General features: G+C 42.5%; 2 protein-coding genes across 3 annotated transcripts in view; one reads left to right on the forward strand and one right to left on the reverse strand.

Moving 5' to 3' along the window:
• fip1l1a (FIP1 like 1a (S. cerevisiae)) overlaps positions 1-4,884 on the forward strand; it is a 47,083-nt gene extending 42,199 nt beyond the window's left edge. Inside the window, exons 11-12 of the mRNA XM_074667900.1 lie at positions 4,347-4,460; positions 4,563-4,884. Of these exons, the coding sequence (XP_074524001.1) occupies positions 4,347-4,460; positions 4,563-4,701 (253 nt within the window). The 3' untranslated portion in view covers positions 4,702-4,884. The remainder of the gene's footprint in view (positions 1-4,346; positions 4,461-4,562) is intronic.
• lnx1 (ligand of numb-protein X 1) overlaps positions 4,878-22,741 on the reverse strand; it is a 41,945-nt gene continuing 24,081 nt past the window's right edge. For both annotated transcript variants that reach the window (XM_074668162.1, XM_074668161.1), the window contains exons 3-10: positions 21,729-21,884; positions 19,613-19,821; positions 18,377-18,805; positions 17,272-17,406; positions 11,317-11,494; positions 10,018-10,264; positions 9,247-9,405; positions 4,878-5,893 (exon numbers count right to left, since the gene is read on the reverse strand). In XM_074668162.1, the coding sequence (XP_074524263.1) occupies positions 5,758-5,893; positions 9,247-9,405; positions 10,018-10,264; positions 11,317-11,494; positions 17,272-17,406; positions 18,377-18,805; positions 19,613-19,821; positions 21,729-21,884 (1,649 nt within the window). In that variant the 3' untranslated portion in view covers positions 4,878-5,757. The remainder of the gene's footprint in view (positions 5,894-9,246; positions 9,406-10,017; positions 10,265-11,316; positions 11,495-17,271; positions 17,407-18,376; positions 18,806-19,612; positions 19,822-21,728; positions 21,885-22,741) is intronic.

A 22,741-nucleotide genomic window follows, 5' to 3' on the forward strand; every position in this document is an offset into this window, starting at 1 on the left:
GTCAGTAGAGTCAGAGTTGGGCCACTGTGTTTGTGGAAAAGACCATGTTTTAGAGCCCAACAAAGGACTGAGATGGCAGCTTGGTAACAGGGAGCTTTGGACCCAGATGCCCCAGGCTGGGTCAGTCTGACAACTACACTTACCTGTTCTATTTACCTGAAACACAGAGAAAGAAACCAGCTCACAGGATGAAGGACACTCAGTATGTTCTCTGATTCTTTTTCTGTTGAAAAGCTTGTAACTGTGACAGCTGTCTGGAGCTGTTGCAGAGTCTGACTAAACCATAGAAAATGTAGTAAATGAAGATGTGGCCTTGTGCTGTAGTTGTTGAAATGTTTTGATAACTTTTCAGTCAGAAGTTAGAAAAATAATCTGCTGCTGAGACTGTCCTCAAGAAACCCCGGCATGCAGCAGCTCCCCAGGCTTCAGCTGTAACTCTCAGCGTCTGCAGGTGTTCAACCTATGACCGCCTCATATCCTGGATCCTGCTCTGTGGTCCAGTGAAACAGTTCTCTGAGGTGATATGAGGTGAGAGGAGGTTTGAAGCAATGATTGGTCCTGTGCTCTGAATAATGGCCCAATCTCAATCTCCTCCCCTGAACCTGAGCGCTGAACCCTCGCAGACTTTATTGATGTTAGGTGTGCTGTTTCTCTCTCTCTCTTTGTGTGTGTGTGTATGTGTGGACAAACACCATCATGACATCACAAGTTGCTCTATTCAGCTGAAAAATAATCAGGAATGGAGCATCCTCTGGCATGCATGTTCCCTAAAATATTTGACATTCCATGATGACTTTATAGACTATTTTTAAAATACACAAGTATTTGTTTTTGTTGAGACAGGGGCACTGTGTGAGGAAGGAAAGTAAAGATTATTCCAGGAGCACATAAAAGGGCTGAACAAGAAGGATTTTGCACCAACTTTGCAAAACTTTTGTAAACCGAGAAGAAAGTCTACAGAAATGTGAACTCATGAAGAGCTTGGAATGTGGTTCAGTCCTTCATGTCTTGATGATCTAACTTCTGGATGGATTACACACACACACACACACACACACACTGAAGGTTGACGACAATAACAGACTTTTATGATTCATGTTATATCAATATTGTTAATATTAAATATTATCTTTAGATTTTTGAAATGTGACAAACTTCACCCATGACAACAAACAAAGAGAGGTTTATTTTGTTCCTGTAGCATTAGGAGAGTGACAGTAGGACTAAAACTAACAAACCACGCACAGGTTCCATTCACCAACAACCAGAGCCAAGCTTCAAAGCTCTGAGGACTTTATGGGTGATCATGAAATAGTCTCACTTTCAGATATTTGCCTGTTCATACAGCATGAGTGAAATAGAGAAGAGTGCCAAAATTGGTTATTTCTACCAGCTGTTTGTCAATATCTATGGTCAGATCTGATTTTACTGTATGGACATGCCTTATGGTGCGGCCACACCGGCGAATTTGCGGCGCGATTACATACAAAGTCAATGCAAAGACGCGTTTAGCCGCCGATTCGCCACGGGCGGCGCGATTCGCGCATTTGACACGGCGAGTTTGGAGCATTCACGCGTTTGGGCGGTAGACGCGAATTCGCTCGAGTTCAAAATATTCCCCCACGACGTCCTTGTTTTGACAACATTGGGGGGCAACTGCCGCCTGCTCCGGCTTCAACTCCGCCGGAGGATGGAGGAGAAAACAATCTGTGCGGTGTGTCATCATCCAGAGTTATACGATACGACGTGTGTACTCTACAGAGACCGGAAAAACAGGAGCAGGCTTGGTTGAAAGTCTCTGAGGAGACAGGTTTTGAATGTAAGTTCTGAAAACATTCGTTCCCAGCTGGATTTGCCTGCACGGGCTATCACTGAGTCCGACTGTGTTTTCCTCAGCGGAGTTTTGAGCCTGATAGAGAGGAGGAAGGAGCAGGGAAGGGGCAGAGCCAGGGAAAAGATGGAAGTTCTCTGTGCTCCTCTCTTTCCTCGACCCCTTCATGATCCCCAGGGAGACCTCTGGGAACATGGGTCGGGGGTTCGGGTGGTCGGGGGTACAGGGGGTCTGAGGTTCGGGGATCGAGGATGAGATCGCAGAGAACAGCCAAGCAGGGCTGGTGGATTACCAGGGAGAGGCAGCAGGCATTGATTGTGATCTCCAAAGCTTTCACACACTCTCCTGTCATGCTTTGGAAACCACAGCTCATTGTTTTTCAGATGCTCTTTTGGACCTTCGGTCTTTAAATGAACGGGCTCGCTACTCTGCATGTGCAGTACCGCACGTTCGCGTGTTCGCGCCTCAGTTTGTCAAAAAAGTCCAGCGGCGAGACTCGGGCGTTCACGCGACGCGTGACAGGCCATTCGCGCGAGTAAATTCGCGTGTTCGCGTTTGGTGTGGCCGCGGCGTTAGACACTTAGTCACGTTTCAAACAGTAGCTCTACGTAACATTATCTGGGTGCTTTGCATCCTGTAAAAAGTCGTCTTGAACAAACAAATATTGCGTTTACGCGGAAACGTAGAGAGACTGAAAACGCTGTAGTAAGCATGCCAGGTCTGTAGTCAGCGCTATAAATGTCTTGTCCAGAAGCTGCTTGTGGGAGATCTTCAGCCGATGATCTGGTGTATTGGGGAATACTAAGTGCAAAAGTGGAGCAACAGATGCACATTGTGTTGAAAGACAGTCAGCAGATACAGCAGATTGAGCAGCACAAGCACAACACGGTAGTTCACGACGGTCGTAACAACGGTACTGTTGTCCTGTTGTATGTGCTCATGAGGAGCGGAGTGTGACGACAGCGTTTCCACTGAAAACACCCGCTTACCATTTACACTGAAACAGTGTCTGCGTTTCAGAAAAGTCTTACTCTGGAGGCTGTTTTTAAAAGTTCACATTTTAGGTCGGCTGAACCCCGTTTCCGTGTAAATGCAAGGCTGAAACGCAACAAAACTTTTGCGTTTCACCCTAAAATTATTGTGTAAACGGCCCCTCAGATTGCGTCCCATGAGGTTTGCACTCCAGTCGGTGGCCCCTTTTTTTCCCACGTTACTCTCACCCAGTTTCTTGCTCTGTCCACTGTCCAGTCCTCTCTAAATCAAGGCAAAAACCCCTCTCCAATAGGAGGGCTCCAAAAACTAATGAGCACCTTGGTAACAGTCATATCTTTGTGACAGTAAGTGATGGTGTTCATGGGAAACAGAATCTTATCCTTGGAAAAAAAAACCCTGCTATTTCTGGCCACAGGTTTCACTGCAATCAACGTCAAATAGATCGTTCTTATGGCAACTTAACTGTAGCTGCTTAGTTATCCACCAAAAACCACATGCTTGCAATTTCAGTCCAGCTCTTTGTCAGTTTGTGCTTTATGCTCTACAGGACACTTTTTATAAACACTTCAACACACAAATCAATGAACCAATCCTCCATTTCTGACATCTGTTGAGCTATGTGCTTCATATGTACTTTTGTCTTCATGGTATGTTGTTTTTCCTTCTTCATTCAGCTTGTTTCCTGTTTGACTATTGTTTCAGTTCACATGAAAGGCTACAGATGAACTCGGAAACAAATTAGAGTAGATGGGGAAAGGAAACTTCACTCCTTGCAAGGCGGGGAAACCTGACAAGATGCACTTTAGAAATATACAAAACTAAGAAAAATCAGTGTTAATGTGTGATCTATTAAAAGGTTGAATATCCACAGTAAAGTTGAAGAAATGAGTGACACAATGGATGTACCAGCTAGCATAACAGCTAGCATTGTGTTGCTCATCAACCAGCTCGTGGTCTGTTCCTCTGTAGTCCTGTTTGACTGGATGAGATCTCCAGTTCAGACACCGTGGACTCTGGTTGTTGGTGATTTGATCTGTTAGTGTTTGCTGTGCTGTGTGTGTCATGTTGTTGGTGTCTTCAGGTTTTTAAAAACCAAACGGTTTAATCCGTCAGTATTTGTGTGGGCTCAGCATTCTTTTGATGTCTGCCATCTTAAAGCCAGACTCTTGACTCAAATCTGGACATCCGGCTAAATTTTTAATCTGTTTAATATTAACATTTGGAAATTTGGTGCAGCCATGACTTTCTGCAGGATTGCCTTCACACCAGAAGTGCCATGTTCTCTATTCCCAAAGCCTCGGCCAGAGGAGAAGTTTCACATCTTCAGTGGGCAAACAGAAGGCCTGTAGTTCTGGTTTAATTCCCCTCAGCTCGGACTTATTTCTCTCCCAGGAGAGCAGAGGGAAGAGAGCAGCAGTCTCATCCCTGTGGGCAGTGAGCTCTGACTCAGTCTGTACTAACTTTAAACAGAGAGAACCTCCAGTTCACACACACCTCAAGCCTTTTGGGTATTTTTCACCAGGAAGAAGAAACGGAGGCGCAGGAAGACGACCAAACCAGGGCAGAAACAGCAGGCTTTGGAGAGCTTGAACAGAGGAGAAAACAGAGAGGAGAGAAAGAAAAACTCACCGCACAGGTTTCTGTCTCACACACACTCACACACATACACACACAGAGCTTCTAATGAAAAAGATTCTGAGACAACAGGGGTATTATGTGATTGTGATCTGTGCTTTAGAGGAGGCAGCAGGAGCAGGGGAGAAGCTGGAGAAGTCAGAGACAGTCAGAGGAGCCACAGACCCAAAAAGAAGAAAAGAAAAAACAAAAACAAGAAGACATTTACTGCTGATGAAGAGAGGAAATTACAGTCTGAGTGACTCTCATCCTTCTAATCCACTTAACGAGCAGAGCTGCCCCGTGGCATCTGACTGAAATCTGACTTTATTACTGCAGCAAAGATGACTTTATGTTCCTTTTTCATCAAAAATGTTTCATCAGATGGTTTTGTCTTGTTTTTGTGTTGCTTTGACAAATGATTTCCCTCACACAAGTGTCTTTTTCCAATGACTTTATTGATCATTTAACCAAAAGTACCATCAGATATACTACACAGGCCGAAGCGTGACAGACAGAACCACAGCAGACGGGCTCCAGACCGCCCACACACAAACCAAGTCAGATTTTTTTCTTAAAAGTAAGAAAATGAGTAAGGCCTCCACAATGTCACCTAATTAAATATTCTTTTGAACACCTTATGAACACACTGATTCTTTATTTTTTATATATATTTTTTTATTGCCGGTGGATTGATAACTTAGCCATAGCTTCTGAAATTAGAGAAGAAAACCTCAACACAGACTACTACTTGGCAACGTGTCGTCAGGTCAACGCATGAAGATGACAACCACTGTCAGTACAAACAGGATGGAGCCTACGTTTAAAGGCCATACCACAAACAAACAGAAGAAACGTATTACAAGTGCTTGGATCAGAACTTTTTTTTAGACACCCAACATTTACAGTAAAGAAATGTGAGTCCAACTTAACGCATACCCTAATATTTAACTACTGGAATTGGCAACGTGTTGTGTCTCCTCTCTATCCGCCCACCCTTCCTCTGGGTGCTGTGCCACAGATTGACCGTGTCCTCTAAACAGATCTACATATCTGAGTCTAAAGCGGCTCAGTCCTGGATCATCTGGTTCTGCGTTCTTGGAGGGGCGAGTTAACCTCTGGTAAAAGTCCAGTCTTGTGTTTGTCCCTCTCCAGACTCAGCAAACTCTCAGCCGTCCATTAGAAGTGAGAAATCCACACATGAGCTTCGCTCTGCTTAAGCTCCTCCCACACAGCAGGCAGTCAGTCTGAAGCCCCGCCTCCCACATTCATTGGTCCATGCTGTTAAAAAAAGCAGCAGTGGCGGGCTCAGAGTGCTGCTACAGCAGGCTGCCCGGCCACGACACAATGGTCAGAGTGATTCTCCCTCGAAGCTCTTTCAGGAGGCGCACCAATGCTGTGTGGGTCATGCCCCATGTGCTCTTCCCATTTACCTCCAGCAAAATGTCCCCACACCTACAGAGAGGACAGAGTTCAAAAGATGGTTAGGCAAGAGTTTTTCACATTTATGAAACATGCTCCTGTAAAATTAGGTCAATAAGACACTTTAAACACCTTTTTCCATTTAAAAAAACATGGCTGCATCCTGTCTCGTACAGCAAAGAATTTACCTGCATGAAATGAGAGAGATGTATTTTATGGTGTTTTGGCTGAGATCTGGTTTTGATAGGAAGGTTCCTCAGTTTAAGATGCACTGGTCAGGGGAATGTAAGGTCAGTGCCTCACCGCTGTTAACTTTACTAAGGGTAGGGCTCAACCACTGTAGCCCTCAGGATTTCAAGCTAAACATGGTGAAAACAGATGGTATTGGAAAAGCTACACAGCTGCACGAAAACTGCACATTGTGGAATGACAGTTCTTGAACTGATCATACATCATCTGATTGTTTTAATGTTTATTAAACTCATCACAGGCGGGACACAGGTTGAGGTCATCTGGTAGGATCTACAGCATACAGCAGCCCCTTGCCTCATTGTGTCCCTCTTCAAGTTTTCAGGGCTAATGGAGAGAGTAAAATACTGTTTTGACTAGGGATGCACGATATTGGATTTTTGCCGATATCCAATATGCAGATATATCAAAACCCCTTTTGGCCGATACCGATAATTAAAAGTTTGTTTTTTTTTTTCACTGTAAAGAAAGCTAAGTCTATCCTGTACTGGAATTTATATGTTACTCTAATTGTGACGGTCTTATTTGTTTAAGAAACACACAAAACAAGATAAAAAACATTTGATTTTACCATAAATAAGAAATGTATTATTTTTTCAAATTCAAGACATTCAGTATTGAAATACAGAAAAATAATTTCTTTAGATCACATGAACTTTAAATGTACAATGCATTTTTAAACATAACCAAGTTGCATTTGATTATTTTAGAGCTACTGTAACAACCTGGTGACAGACACAGAGCTCTGCAGTGCAAATAAATGAAGTGCTACATTTTATTTAAGGAGCTTATTTTTCAGATGGAAAATAATAATAATCCTAACTGAATAGCACCTTATTGGCTGTGCATATCGGCAGAAATATCTGCCGATACCGATATTATGCCGATAATATCGTGCATCCCTAGTTTTGACTCAAATACTGCAATGTTTAAAATAATCATTAGATATGCAATAATTTTAGTTTATTAACCATAAACTGTAGTTTCTGATACATGGTCTCCTATGAGCTGCTTCCCTTGAGCCAGGGTCAAAACACTACCAGTTTTTTGTTTTGCATCTATCAATCTTTATTTATACAGCAGCAATCGACAATTATACATAGTAAATGTTGTCTCAAGACATTGTACTATAAAAGCAGGTGGTAACTGCACTCTTTGCCTTGAAATTGTGAACACCAATCAACAATATTCTGAAATGTCAGACAGCCATAAAAGATGCTCATCATGAATTTCCGAAACTCAAACTTATGATGGAAGATTAGGACCAGTGCTGCACGATCATCGCAATCGCAATGTCAGCACATGCAATTACGTAATCACAAAAGAGGTGTGATTGTGTAATTATTTTTAAAAAGTGTAAAAAAAATGAGAGTGCTTGTGCGTGTGATGTGTGTGTGTCTGTGTGTTTGTGTGTGACTGAGTAAGAGAGTGAGCATGAGATGACTAATCAGTCACTGTTTCAACTGGTCATGTGACTACCTGCTCCCCTTGTACGGCAGTTTAATCAGACAAGATGGAGCACAAAGAAGTAAGTGAGGCGCTCATGGGGAAAAGAAACTCTACCTCAGTTATTTGGTGTTATTTTGGTTACCGGGTAAATGACACAGCAAAAAGATGTAATTTTCAAAACATGCAAAGCAGAAGTGGCATAAATGTGCTATTTTGAATACAAACAAAACAGTACTGTTGTGCTGTACATTGTTGTTTGTATACAGTAAGTTTGGATATTTTGAGAATTATTACACAATTAAAATCCTCAGTAATCCATCTCTGCTTTTTTCTTGATTTTTCTCCATGATAACCAAGCAAGTCTGTAGACTCATGACACACCTTTTTTTATTAAATCGCAAGCACAATCGCAATATTGTCCACCTAATTGCCAATCGCACCTTTTCCCCAAATCGTGCAGCACTAATTAGGACCACGTAGAAAAGTAAAAGAAATGTGAAAAAAAGTTATTCTAACAGAATAATCTCATAAATTTACAAGAATAAAGTCATAAATCTAACTCTATAGCTATACGCTATCAGGAGAGCGCCTGTACAGAAATGAAGTTAAATTTAAGCATAGTTTTGACAAATAAGGAATCATTTCATCTTTTGGCACATCAGCACAATTATAATAAGTATAAGTACAATCATAATTATACTTAAGATGATGTTGTGCTGATGTTTTGTGCTAAGAAACTGGGGCTTTGTTAAAGAGTCCAATAGAGTCAGAAAGTTGTTCACTGGTTCCCCTTTCCCTAATTGGTAACTCATCAGTTGAACAGTGTTTTTATGAATCGACACATCTGCAATCACAGCGAGGTAGTCTGTCTGTAGTCTGAGCTCTAACGTATTTTCCTTAAAACGAGCCGTCCTTAGCGCTGAGGAAGTTGTATTGACCTCTATGCAGAGTCAGCTGTTGTTCAAATTAAACATTTGCAAAATGCAGCACCGATAAAATATGAGACAGAAAAATTAAATAACTTCACCCAGGAGAGGTGTAGAGTTATCAAAATCAGTTCTCACATCTGTCATACTACATTTCTTAGATCTTCTGTTAGCCTATAACCAAAGACTAAGGTAATAGCTCTATAGTTGTAAGTTAATGAGATTATGATGCAAATTCACTTTTTTTAACCTTTTTTTTATATACTTTTTTTTCGTGGCCCCAATCCTCTGTTGTACAAACTGACATTTTACACACACTATAAACTAAAACCTCACTGTTGCTTGAAATCTAATCAGAACATCAAACTAAATCCTGAATTAAAACATCATTCAAAGTAGCAAGCAAAGTTTTCTTGAGAAATTTCTTCAAATAAGAGTTAAGAGGATATTTTATCCCTTTGAAAGCATTCAGGCCTAATTTTCAGCCAGCAGCATCTTAAAATAAGATTTGTTTGTGCACTTGAGGATTGGCTCTGGTTCATATAAAGTGTAGTGAGACATTTAGACTGAAAATCTGTTTAAATATCAAACCTGAATGAGTAGATTTACAATGAAAATATTGAGTAAAATGGAAAAGATGAATGTTCCTCCTCTAAAACCAACAGTAGTTCTTCGGTTAATGAAAGAACAAAGATTAGAGAAAGAGCTCTGGCTCCACATGTATTTCAGAGCAGTATTAAGAGATAAATCTCGTCTGAATACCTTATCCTGCCATCGTTGTAGGCCGGCGTTCCCTCCACGATGGAGCGGATAAAAAAGGATTGATTGCAGTTGACCTCTTCTTGACCCCCTACGATGCTGAAGCCCAGGCTGCCCGAGGTGCTCCGTCGTAGGACGATGTCTTTGCAGCAGTACAGATGCCTGCACAAGCCAAGAGAGAGATTAAAAACACTAATCTCTGTACTCCAACTTCAAGTTATATACACTGTGCTGTACATCCATTTTGAAACCAGGAGACAAAGACCGAGCTAATCTTTGAACCGAGGCGAGACTTTCCCTCCCAGGAGGTGTGAAATGAAGAGGACGGTATGACTTCTGTATCAGTCTCTAAAAGATAACTGAAGGGCTGAGTGAAAATTATATTTAAATCCTGGACTTTATTCCCTTGGTGGCTCAGGACTCACTTTAGACTTCTAATCAATTCACTTTGAGGAGAAACACATTTCTGCAAAAAGCATCAGTTGTTTTGTGTCTTTCTGACACTGCAAAGAAGATAACTACATTTTTCAATCTGTAAGAAACTTTCTCACACTCAGAAGTTTGACTGATACAACAGCAGAGAATGTTTAAGTCGGGAAAAGTTAGTTTGAAAGTATAATGAGCTTTCTTCTCCCAGCTGGCTCTGTCATCGTTTCAGTTGGCACCAGATGGCAGAGGTCACAAAGACCAGTGAGGGGGTGTGGATAATAATGGGCTCAGGAAATGAAATTGAAAAAGTAGAAGAATGTGCTGGAGATAGCTGAAGGTGCTGACCTGGGTAGCTGCAGCCATGACACCCACACCGGGGAGTAATCATCGTTGGGCAGCGGGCTCTTGGTGCTGTCTGTGGGTGAGGGTACGAGGCAGGGCGGCAGTGTGCAGTCCTGCAGGCTTTCTTCAGGAGGACGCATCTCCAGGACCTTGAGCACGACAGGAGAGGAGGTGTTCTTCAGGTTTGCCACAGCCTCCCCTCGCGTCACCCCCGTCAGGTCCACCCCGTTCACGTTTAGCAGGATGTCACCTGCAGGGGGGAAGGAAGTGGACAGCACAGCTCAGCATCTGTTCAGGGTTTCTGCCCTCATTAATGCTTTTCCAGGAGACCTCACAGGACAGGGGCTCATCACCTGCCTGATTAATATTCAAAAACCCTTCAGGAGCAACACAAAGGAGGGGAAAGCAGGCTCCACCTGCACTTTAAAAAAGCCCCCTAATGATGAAAGTGTGTGGAGAGAAACACAGTTTCCAGCAGCAGCTCAAAGGACACGTTTGCTCTGTGTTGATATGCAAATGAATAGTCCTTCACAATAAAAAAAAACATGCTTTATAAACACTGCTACTGCATCCCACATGAATACAGTAATGTGCACCTTGAACCATGCACTAAACAAACTGACTCAATTTACCTCTGTTTTAATCTGTTAGCTGCTAGTTCCTCAAATCAGAATTTCTCCTTTTCCTCTCATCAACACACCCAGGAAGACGGGGATTGAGAGGTCTTTATATGGTAACGTTAAAGGAAGAATGCGCTGAAATCAGCAGTCGTGGCTGAATTCTATCACTCGCCAACCTTCGACTGTACTTCAGGCAACAAAGACTGCTGCTATTACAGCCGTCGTCTGTGTGCAGCTTCATGTTTTGCTCTATTTCAGAGCTGACTGATTCCCTATAACAGAATAATTAAGCACTTCACAATGAGTCCAGAGTGCTGCTCTGCTCGTGTTTGTTTGCTTTTTGTTTAAAGATTGTTAAAACCAATTTGTGGAGCACTGAACCACGGCAGCACTGCTGAGTTTTTTTTCCTGCTGCTTGAATAAACTTCATAATGAAACATGAATCTTAAGTGTTCATCAATCATCCTGCTCTTTACGTACAAAGTATTCATCATCAAAGCTGAATCCTTGACAGTCTGCCAGCCTCACAGAATGAACGCTCCGTCCTATAAACGAGTAATTATCTGCACAAAAGAGCTGAACATGACATTGTAATAAATAACACAAGTAATATTCAGGTAATTAGAAGATTGAGCGTGCAGGTGAGTAATAGACTGAGACATCAAGAAGTAGTTTTTAGTACCTTTGCGGATGGAGCCTTCCTGTCCCACCACGCCATCGGAGTCCACGTTGGTGACATAAATAGGGAGATCCCACCCTCGGCTCGACATGCCTCCTGCCACCGTCATGCCCAGAGAGTCATACGGCTCCTTTGTGAGGGTGACGGTCTTCTCGTAGCATGCAGGCTTCTGACAAGCATCCTTCAGGAAACAGGGGGAGAAAAGTTGCAGCTGAGGTTCAAAATACATCCGACAGCAACAAAGCTGTTTGTGTCCCACTGACAGTTACTATTTAAAGTTTCACTTCTCTGAGTCAGGGTAAGAAATAGGCTGGGTAGAGGTTTGCAGTAGTTTATGTTGGTGTTAAAATAGAAGACTTTCTCAATATGGATAGATCTGCAAAGCTAGTAATCTTCAGTTTGTTGATCTTTAGTTTCCAGATCACAAATAAAGAATATTTACGCATTTATAATCGTGTTGCAAATTCTTGTTCAATGCCACTTTTATGGACTTTTAAAGCATCTCAAGTCGCAGCCCCTTTACGGGACATCCTGTGTCCAACAAAGAACATTTGAGCTATCACCCTCATCTTCTGGGAATGGAGTTGTGTGGTTTTAAGATGAAAACTTCCTTTGAGGATAGTTTTGCCGTGTTTATTTTAACTGATGACTCTTTTCAGATCTTTGAAATAAGCTGAGTGTACGAGGGTGGGCTGAAAAGTTCATAGCCTGACTAGGAAGGAGTCATGCCACAGTGATAAAACTTAGCATGTATTAAATTCAGCATTTTCTGACACGGTGTGGTTTATTTTTCAACACAGCCTGTGTTGTCTTGGGTTGTTGCTGAGGCAGGACGTCTGGACCTTGGGTCATCTAAAAGGCTCTCCCTACCCCTCTTGGATTCAGCTGTCCACTTTTTTTACAGATGATAAAGTTGGAGCATCATTCCCAAATGTAGCAACCATGCCAGTGTGAATGTCCTTGGGGGTTAAACCCCTTTTTCTGCAGATATTTGATAACACCACACTGCTAAATTTTATCCATATTCACCAAAAGTCTCTGGTTCTACTTTTCAAAGTTCCCAAAACACTACATCAGCGTCAGTTAATCTGAAAATAAACCATGCTGTAAGTGTCAGAAAAAGCTGAATTTAATGCACATCAAGATTCATTACTATGGCATAACTCCTTCCTAGTCAGGCTACGAACTTTTCAGCCTTCCCTCGTATGTTATCAGCAGCTTGGCTTGTGACCCCCAACGTGCCGCCATGTGTCTGAGAGACACAACAATGAACACTGACTATAGATTGATCACCAGTCACAGAATCTTCTTGCAAAACTCAGTTTGTCTCATTTAGGTTAGTTGATGCAGCTCAGCTAGCAGCCCCCTCAAATAAATACCTGCTGTCTGATGAAGAAAATTAAAAAAAACGTTATGATCGCCTTCTTTGTTTCTCTTGGTTTCCATGGTAACTTAAGGCCAGATTTAAGTCAGGCTAGTTCTTTTTCCAGGCTGGACCGAACACTTGGATGATGTTTTGTGTTAACATTTGTTTTCCCTCTAAATCTGAAAAACTCAAAACTTGAGTAAAATCTCATTTCCCATGATTCAATTTGCAGAATGTGGAAAAAGGAAGGAGGACTGTAACAATGGGTAATCCAAACATTTTAAAAGACAGAGCTGTCCTTTTGATGGAGTAAGGCAGAGGGTGTTAAAATACTGTAACGTTGGTCCTGATGCTACAATGATGACGATGCTGATTGGTGAACACTTCTGTTATTCACTGGTCACTGTTGGCCATGACCACGCCAACTCAATACAGCCACCAACAAAACATTGAATGAAAATCATCATCTCCAGCTTGCCAACAAATCCTCTGCCCCTCCCTCTTGCTGCAATCTGAGTCTGACCTGCTCGCATCCTTCCAGACACCTTCACTGACAGTCAGAACAGCAGAGCTGTTACAACAAATGCCAGAGTCCGTATGTGTGGCAATGGACACGTTCCAGGGACTTCTGAGAGAGGATCGTGGCCGAGGAGGTGAGGGAGGTGCATTTGTTTGTCACGTCCAGTGATGTTTTTTTGCGGAAAAGGTGTTGCCATTGCACTTTTGCGATAAACTTCAATATATCGAAAGTTCTGAAAAACCACCTCATAAGAGCATAAAAACCTTTTATCAAAGTTTTTTTGAAATTTTGGCCTTTACGCTACCATTTTTCATTGTGATATTTCAGTTTTGCGCAGTACTAAAAATGGAAACGCAGCCAGTGGTAATGTTGCACCTTCATTTCTTTCTAATTTTACAGCAGAAAAAGGCCTCAGTAAAGAAAAATGTGTTGGAATCACAGCGTTATTTGAAGTATAGCTAATGTATTATTGGTGTGGGCTGTTGTTTTTAAGACTGCCTTCAATGAAGAAGCATCATATATGAAATTTCCAGATTTCTTTAGATGTACAGAAACAGGCTTTTGTTGTCATACAAGTACTTAGCCATGGTGTCTTTCATTGGCAGTCATGATCAGTGTTCTCTTTCTTGGTGTCTTCTATTACGTTTCCCTACAGTAATCAACACATAACTTAAGACCCAACATGATATGAACTCTCTTATTACACCAAGGGCACCTTCTATACACTAACATAATCTAATTAGATCTGGGAAGCACATTTGCATATTAATAAAGTCTGTTTTCTCTGCGACGGGAGATCCTCTTGATTGTTGGGGAATTCACATGAACATCAGCCACGCTGTGCTTTGGGAGCCAGAGTCCAATGGCGGAGACATAGGTGGTAATTAATGAATGACCTCATTAGCATAACTGTTAATGTATAATATATGACGGTTATTAGGATACCAGGCAGCTCCAGTGTCTCTTCATTTCATGTGCAGGTTGGATACGAAGATGATTTATTCATAGAAGTCATGATGTGCGATTCGGTTTGGTGCACAAGTCTGTGTGTGGGATAAATCGGGTCGGATTTTATTTATGGCGTGTGTGTTTGTGTGTCAGTTGGGGGACGGGGTCTCAGAGTGGAGTAGTAATGAATAACACATGGACACATTGAGGTTGATGGGATGGAGCTTGTGCTGTGTCGCTAATGTGCAGCATTCACACATTTCTGCTGCGCTCACACGAGGAGATCGTTCGCTGTCACACGACTAACCCCGGGGCACGGCATGCACGCACTAGAGCTGTGTGAACGCTGTCTGCACACACTGCTGACCCACACAATACGCTGTGGGCTGTGGGAGAATGAAGACTATATTAAGATATATGACTGCTTTGAGAGCAATGTACCAAAGATTCAAATATAACACACCATCAGAAGGAGGAAGGAGCATGTCAAGCACCTGATGTTTTCAGAGACTCTCATATCTTATAAATAATTTATACCACTTAGAGCAGAACGTTGTTATTAATATCTTTATATCTGGATATTTGGAAAAGTGGCAGAGACTCTTCAACCTTTCTTTCTCAAAGAGTGATCCAGTCCAGAAAAATACAGCTGTGAAATGAGAAGGTTGATGCCACTTTCATAATTATATCCACTGTAAGCAACTAATTAGCTTAGCATAGAGAGAAAAAGAAAACACTGAGCCAAGTTTGTTTCAAAGGTGACCAACATTTGAGACATCAGATTTTTCTTCTTCCTGGTCAGAGTCAGATGAAAAGATGGATAGAGCTTATGGGATTGTTTGGTAAACATGAAGCTACATGCTGTAATGACAGCTTGAAGAGGTTGCTAGCTATCATAGCCAGGCGTCCTAAAGGTGCAGTGTGTAGAAGTTGGTAACACGTCCCTGAACCAAAATGGTGGAAATGAAATTTAATGTTTATATAAGTATGATAAGTATCATAAAATAAGTTTACAATAATCCCCATTAAACTTTCATTTTCTTTTTATCAAGGTAGAAAAAAGGAGTCCTTTTCATTTTTTTTTTCATTTTTTAGTATTACCAAAGTACAATTAACAATATACACAGAGTTGCCGCCAGGAGCTAAGATAAAGCAATCATCCAACAAAGATGCACAAAAATATACACATAACAACACAAGAAAAAGAAAAGTTAAAATATTCTTCGTGTTCTTTTTTGGCGCTATGATGCTCTCATTTTACTGAATGTTGGACATATTCGAGATTTTATCCGGGGCTCCATAACAAAATATGTTTTTATTTTCCTGTTTATGGTTAACGGAATTCAGACTGGTGCTATACCCCTGGTTGTGTTTCTTAACCATTTTTTGTTGTATTTCTGGTTTAAATTTTTGTTTTCTGCTTTGTTTCTTACATGAATTACCGTTTCATTTGAAACGTGCATAATGCATGTTATGCTATGTTTTTTCAACTTGGAATTTCAGTGGCTTTGTCTTTTTTTAATTTATGATCAAGAAATCACCTTTAATGTGTCCTGGACATCCTCTCACAACTTTTACAGAAAAAAGCGAACGTTAAAAATAAAACTGTCGTCACCCCGGTATAAACAATAGCCTACGTGATACAGGATACCTCTGGTTGAACTTATTTCAGTGAGTGACTAAAAACTGCAGCTCAGAGATGGAGTTTTCTGTCTGCGTCTTTACTCTCACCAGCATAGGGCGCTGCCCCCAAAGACGCTGAGCGTTTCGGGAGGTATTTAGGTCAGGTATTCACACGTACATCCACTGCGCTGTTAAGTTACATTACTGTGAGACAACAACAGTAACAGCCTCACTTTAAATGGAAGTCTGAAGTCTCTCTGTGGACATTTTTTTCAGCGTGAGAAATACAATGTGTGGCGGGAGTGCGTGACAAAAGACCCAAAAGAGTGACTGTCACGCTCAATGCGTGACACTTGAGAGCCCTGAACAGCATAAAGTCTACAAAATCTGGTTACGTCGAAGTTTCGTTTGTGTTTCATTGAGATCTGCTATTATTGGCTATTATTGGCTATTATTGGGGCGCCTGAGTTCCTGCATGGTGTTGTACAGCGGAAAAAGTGAAAAAATAGACGAAAAAGACCAACTTCGGGTTTGCCTTTTCTGCTATGTGTTGACGATATGGCGATGCTCAGTCCCTGCAGATGGGTGGTCTTGGACTTTGGAGGTGATGTGATATTTTAGCAACAGATGGGCTCATTCTAAAATCTGAACGCTCAATGTCGCAAAATTCTTATTTCCACACACTGCACCTTTGAAGTACGAGTACATTTACCTACGAGATACTCTCGATAGTTAAGCTTCTTTTTTTCATTGGCTTATTCTTCGTCCTCCTGAAGCTCTCACTGGATTGTAAAAACTGCTGTTTGAAGATAAAACATTGAGCTCAGTGGGGTAGACGAAAAAGCCAGATGAGGTGCCCCTCTTGTTTCCAGCATATTGCTAAGCTATGCTAACTTTCTGATGTTTGTAACTAGTGTTAAAGGGAAAAAAAGAGTCATCTCATCCATCTTCCTCTGATTTTTGTTAGACAGTGATCTTTTTCTCTTACTGTGCATTCAAACTAGAATGTTTGTCATCTGAAACCAGGCAAAGCGGCCTGTGTTCCTAAAACTCTCTGGCCATCTCTCAAGCTCATCTGTCGTCATACATTTTCTGCTTCAACAGTCTCCCTTAAAATGATTGTGTGGCTTAAAAAAATAAGGCAGAGCTGTCATATCAAATACATCATCTTAAGAAGAGAAGAAGTCACTGGGTTCAGTAAGAAACTGAGAAAATCTGTCAGCCGAGGATGGAGGAGGATAATCTTAATCCTGTGGGGTGAGCGTCTGTTTTCTGTGTGGCTGACGTGGATGCAACAACTCCCTGAGAGGAGAATACTACCCCTGCAGCTGTATCTGCCTGAATGACACGCTCGCCTTTGATGGGGGAATAATACCTCCACGGATCATTTGCACCTGAAAGGGAATATTTATCATGGGAAGGGGAGACGGAGGAATAAAGCTTCTGTGTGTGTCGGTGCTGTTTCATATCTCCTGTGTATGTGTCTGTATTTGCTGCTCACCAGTAGTGTTTGCTCGATATCCACAGGGGAGTATGGTGGGGGACCGTCCATGCCCCATGGCGCTTCTTGTAGGATGTCTGGGGTGGGCAGGCAGATCTGACGAGACACTATGAAGTGAACTCGCTCCTCACTTGCCTGAAAACATTGAGGGACAACAGAAATTTGATTTGTACTTTTTCAAAGCAGCATTACAAAGTGGTGCAGACACCACCCATATCTGTCTGTCATGTTCAAGGCTGCAGCCAAACAACTGGTTAGCTTAGCACATGTAATGATATGACAGTTGAAAAGAGGTTGGTTCACTTGTAAAACAAAACTTCATTTCATTATATTTAGGTAATCAGCTGTTTACGAGGTGAAGGTAATACAGGAGTCTTGTTCTGGTATTTCATATTAATTATATGAATAAGCACTGAGTGAAAACCTTTTTTTTAATGTCTCCTCTCTGTGCCCCTGACCTGTCCGTCGAATCCCTCTCATTCATACATTCACATGCAAATAGTCCGACTGACACAGACTGGCTGGCTGCTTCTGTCCTCCTGAGATTTCTCTGCTGCACAGAGCTGACTCCTGAATTAGCCAGTTCAGCCCATTATTGCCTTAATTGGACTAATTTAATTTCTTCCCTGCCAGTTCTTAATCTCTGACAGAAAGTGCCTGCTCGGAGAGGCCATGTTGGCTCCACAGAGGCCCCTGAGAGCCACTCAGACTGTTCAGACAGGAACTCCAGGCCCAGAGACCCTGCACAGTCAGTCGCAAAAACACTGCAATTAACCACAATTAACCACAAACACACCACCATTGACTGGCATCAGCCAGGAACCAGAGGCAGCTGCATGGCCCTGTCCATCAGGGAATCACAACAATTAAACAGCATTAACTGCAGCGAGTGCAGACACAACAACACAACACAACACAACACAACACAACACAATTAGCCTGAATCACCACAATTATCTCTAATACCTCAGAGACCAGAGTCAAACTAGAAAATAGTCGTTCACGGTCTAAAACAACACATGGACTCCTTTGATTTCCGCAGCTATGAACTTTCCATGAGACCCACCGTATGAGTGAAACTTTACATGACGACCTGTGGACTGACCTGGATGAGCAGAGCAGCATGTTCCGGAGCTCCATAACGCAGATCGTGCCCGTTGATGGCCAGCACGCGGTCCCCGACACACAACTGTCCGTCTCGCGCCGCCAGTCCACCCTCCAGCAGGTGAAAGATAAAGACGCCATGTTCCTCCGGCCGCCTCACGAGCTTGATCCCCAGCTGCTCGTCTGGAACAGTTTTGTTCAGAACCACGTGGATGCTGTCGTCCCTCAGGGGGAGGTGAGGTAGGCCGTGAGACGGGTGGCCCATGGGGACTTCGTGGCCGTGCCCGTGGCCGTGTTGGTGGCTGTGTGAATGTGAGCGGTAGCGGTGGCGCTGTTCTCTGAGCACGGTGAGTCTGAGGAGCTGGCAGGGCTGTTTGAGGGCCGCCACAGCGAAACAGTGAGGTACGTTACTGATGTCAATGCCGTTTACCTGAGGAACAACGTAGATGCATATTTTAACAAAGAAATTAACAATTTAAAAGATGAAAAATCTGTCAGCAGTGAGAGAAAACTCCCCTTGAAACTAGGAAGAGTTATGATGCAGTTCACTGTCTCTGATATATGTTTAAAAGGTCTGATCCCAACTGGACTATTAGTTTAAGCTATAAATGCTTTGTCAAATGATAGCATTATAATGATTTACTGTTTCTGGGGATATGATGACACACTCGCTGCTATTTCATAGCAGTTTAAAGAGGGGGTATATAGCTTTTTTGAGGCTTTTGTTCTGTCCCTATGGTACCCTTGTAGAAGCTTTACATGGTTTACAGCACAAAAAAAAAATAATCATTTTTTCTTTTTTACTGGTGTTTTAAACACTCATATTTTAGTCCCTGTCAGAAATGCTGTCTGACCCCCTCCTCTCTGATTGGCCAGCCTCCTTGAGGCCAGGGGCAGGCCTTGGTGTTTGAGGCCCACTCCTTAAACGTGTCATTAACTAGTTAGAAGCCCCATACTATGATCTCATCTTGTGTTTCTTTTTTTATGAACCATTTTGATCAGTTTACAGATTCAGTAATTTCTCTAACAGAATGTGTAGCAGTTTGAAAATTTGCACACATTCATTCTGAACATACAGCATTGTTAGTTTATATCCATGTTTAAAATTTTGGAAACTATTATACCTCCTCTTTAAACAGTTAGAGGATGTTTGTGGATTTGAGTTTGTAGTGGTTTTAAAGTAATACAGCTGTGATTGCTTCTGACTGATCATTAAAAACAACTCTTTCACTGATACCTTCAGGATCATGTCCCCAGGCAGCAGGCGACCGTCGCGAGCAATGACACCTTCTCTGTAGATGTCCTGGATGAGGATGCGAACCAACGGGGTCTCATTACCACCGACGATGCTGATGGCGAGCGGCTCTGAAGGATCAACCCGTGTTATCTTAATACTGGTGAGTTCCCCATCAGGGATCAGGTGGTGCAGCTGAGGGAGAGCCAGCACTGAGGGAGGAGGAAAAGGCTGAGTTCAGCTCTTGAGTTTTACCGTAAGACATGAAAATCTGAATACGTGCCAAATAAAACAGGGGAGGAAAAGAGAGTGAAAGAGGGAACATGGAGGGAAAAAGAGAGGTAGACGTGGTTTAGAGGTTCAGCAGAGAAACCAGCTGTCTCTACTCCCTCAGGTTACTAAAACAAACTTGTACAAGCCAAGAGGGAAAATTCACTTGGCTGATCATCCCACTCGATGTTTGTATCATTAGTCACTTACATCTGCAGCAAGTATGCTTGGGAAAACCCTTAATTTCAGATTTCCACAAGGTTATTACTCGGGTGGGGATGCAACACATTTATAATGTGTACAAACTTTGTTTTTCTCCCCCTAAAGTCACTCTTTTTTTAAGGAATGAAAGGAAATCTACTTATGTTTTAAGAGAAATCATGGGGATTAGAAAGGAGAGGTTTTGACATTTTAATTTGCATTTGAAGAGCATTTTATCGCCTGTTTTCACCCAATCAGACAAACATATCCAGCCTTTTCTAAAATTTAAAAACACAGCCAGATGTTGTGAGTTTGAAGCAAAAAAAGCTCATACAAACCATGAAATTAAACAGACACATCTTCTCTGATGGTTTTTATCTCCCTCCCCTCCCTCATGCCTGGTTGTGAATTACTTACAGCAGAGTGACACATCCTGGATTGGACCATTTGGAGGTGGGTGTGGATCTTTTTGTGGCCATTTTGGCCAACAGCCCTGGCCAATAAATGACAGAGGAGATGTATTCCTCCTCGTCTTATTTCCTCTCTCCCCTTTCTTTTCCCCTCAGCGGCTCCGTAACCTCGGCCGTCCGTTCTACTCACGCTGCACTTTCTCCTTTCCAAAGTCAATATTTTGTCGTTATCGCAGCAGATTGCTTCCAGGGTGGAGACCACATTAACACAGGGAACCTGCAGCTATTATGTAACCCTAATTTCTCTCCATCACACACGCTTTCAACCTTGTCATCAGTGGTCTCTCTTTCCTTTTCATGCATTCGTCCACCCTTTGGGACTTTACTACTCATCTATTTGTTTCCCTATCTCTGTTGTCTTTCCCTCTATCTGCTCATCCCTTCGTTTGTTCTTCAGTTGTTCATCCTCTTTCTCTATCTCTGTCTTTCTCCAGCAGCAGCCAATGAATATTTAATCTATTCTCTCAGTCAGTGAATAATCTAGTCCCTGATCATTCGTCATTCTTCGTTCTTACGCAATACCACATTCCTTCATCTCATCATCACGCTGCACTTCTTCATCCATGTCATGCTGTCTTGATGAGAAACTTTAAATCTCCACTCAAGAGTCTGGCCTTAGACGTTACATTTTCTCCTCCTCAAAACGTCTTATGGATCTAACATGTCTAGCTCTCTCCTTGGGGACTCCTCCATCAAGTTGCCTCAAACCTAATGACCTCTGCCGTGCTGGAGGAAGAACAAGAGGAGGAGGGGATGGAGAAGGAGAAGACTTAGAGAAGGAGGAGGAGGACAGGGGTGAAGGACGTCATCATCCACCTCTCCAGTGACCTCCCGTCCCTGTCTAAAGTGCCTCAGGCTACCTCTCTCCCTCCTTGATGCGTCTCCTGTGATGCATGGTGGACTTATGCAATCTGCAGCTGAATTATTAAAGCAACATATGCTGCTGTTACACTCCAGGCTCCCATCCGTGTCACCCTCCTCGCTCTCGCTCAGCTGAGGGACCATCACATATGCTCACATTTTTTGGTCACACACACACACACACACCAGTTGAGCCCTCTCTCTGGTCTCTCCTCTGGGGATCAGGATGTGCACACGCAGCAGTGACCTCACCAGGCCACAAAGAGGACCAAACATACACAAACCACACATGCCTCTGACACGGCTCTGATCCGTACCTTCCGGTGGCACGCTGGAGTTCCTGGCGTTGTCCCTCTCCTCAGACGTCTCATTGCTGACCGCGTTGCCACTCTTGGTCCTCCGCAGGACGCTGAATGCCCGGTTCAACCTCCTGAAGGATCGGCTCCTCACTGAAGACCTGTCAAAGTTCCTGACTGTGGAGAGAAGAAAGGAGAAGGAGAGGCTTTTTATAGTTTACTTAACCCTCAACATGCCCGGACATGTCTGAAGCGGCCTCCCCAGAGCCAATCAGAGGCACCTCAGTGGCTGTTGGTCTGTTGCTGTGCTGCTGTGAAGATGGAATACCTGTTCCATCCAGGAGGTATAGTTTGCATAAAACGGACAGGGTTGACTTTTATTTTACCAAATGTCAAAGCTTGGCAGAAAAATGTTCTTCCCTTTTTTTTTTTTTTTTTTTTTTTTTTTTTTAACGCACGGATTGCCTTTTTTCACAGAAGGATGCTTTTTGCATTCGTATATGCACAATAACAAACAGTCACAATACACTGAAAGGAAATTTTTCAGATTTTAATTTAATCTCTGTCAGATTCTGGTATTTAGTGTGAAAGCACCCTAATTGCTCTCACCAGCTTGTTTTTAAGTTATTTTAAATATCACAAGATCTCAGCATAAACAGAGCTTTGCTGTACTATTTGATGTCCTTCGCGCATGAGGCCTGTGGATCAAGTAGGACTTTTTGAAGCCAAAAGCCATTTCAGCTTGTAAAGTTGGTCTCTGGCTGCAAAACCTAATGCAAGAGCAGAGGATTTTAAGAGCTGTTACTGACTGTTTATTTATTTAAAAGAAGAAATTTTGAATGACGTTGAGGCTGCACCTGCATACACATAACCCATTCTGGTACATACGCAGGTGCATTTGTCTGACAGTAAGGACAGTTCCTCTTAAACTGGGCGCACAGTGTTAATTGAGACCAATTCAGACTCAGTTTTTGAGTCTTAAGTACTATTCACATGGGATTAGTATTACGTCAAAACCTCTGGTCATTTTCAAA

This window comes from Halichoeres trimaculatus, unplaced genomic scaffold, assembly GCF_033239565.1.
Source record: "Halichoeres trimaculatus isolate MK-OKI-2021-1 unplaced genomic scaffold, fHalTri1.1 fHalTri1_scaffold_4, whole genome shotgun sequence".
NCBI lineage: Eukaryota > Metazoa > Chordata > Actinopteri > Labriformes > Labridae > Halichoeres > Halichoeres trimaculatus.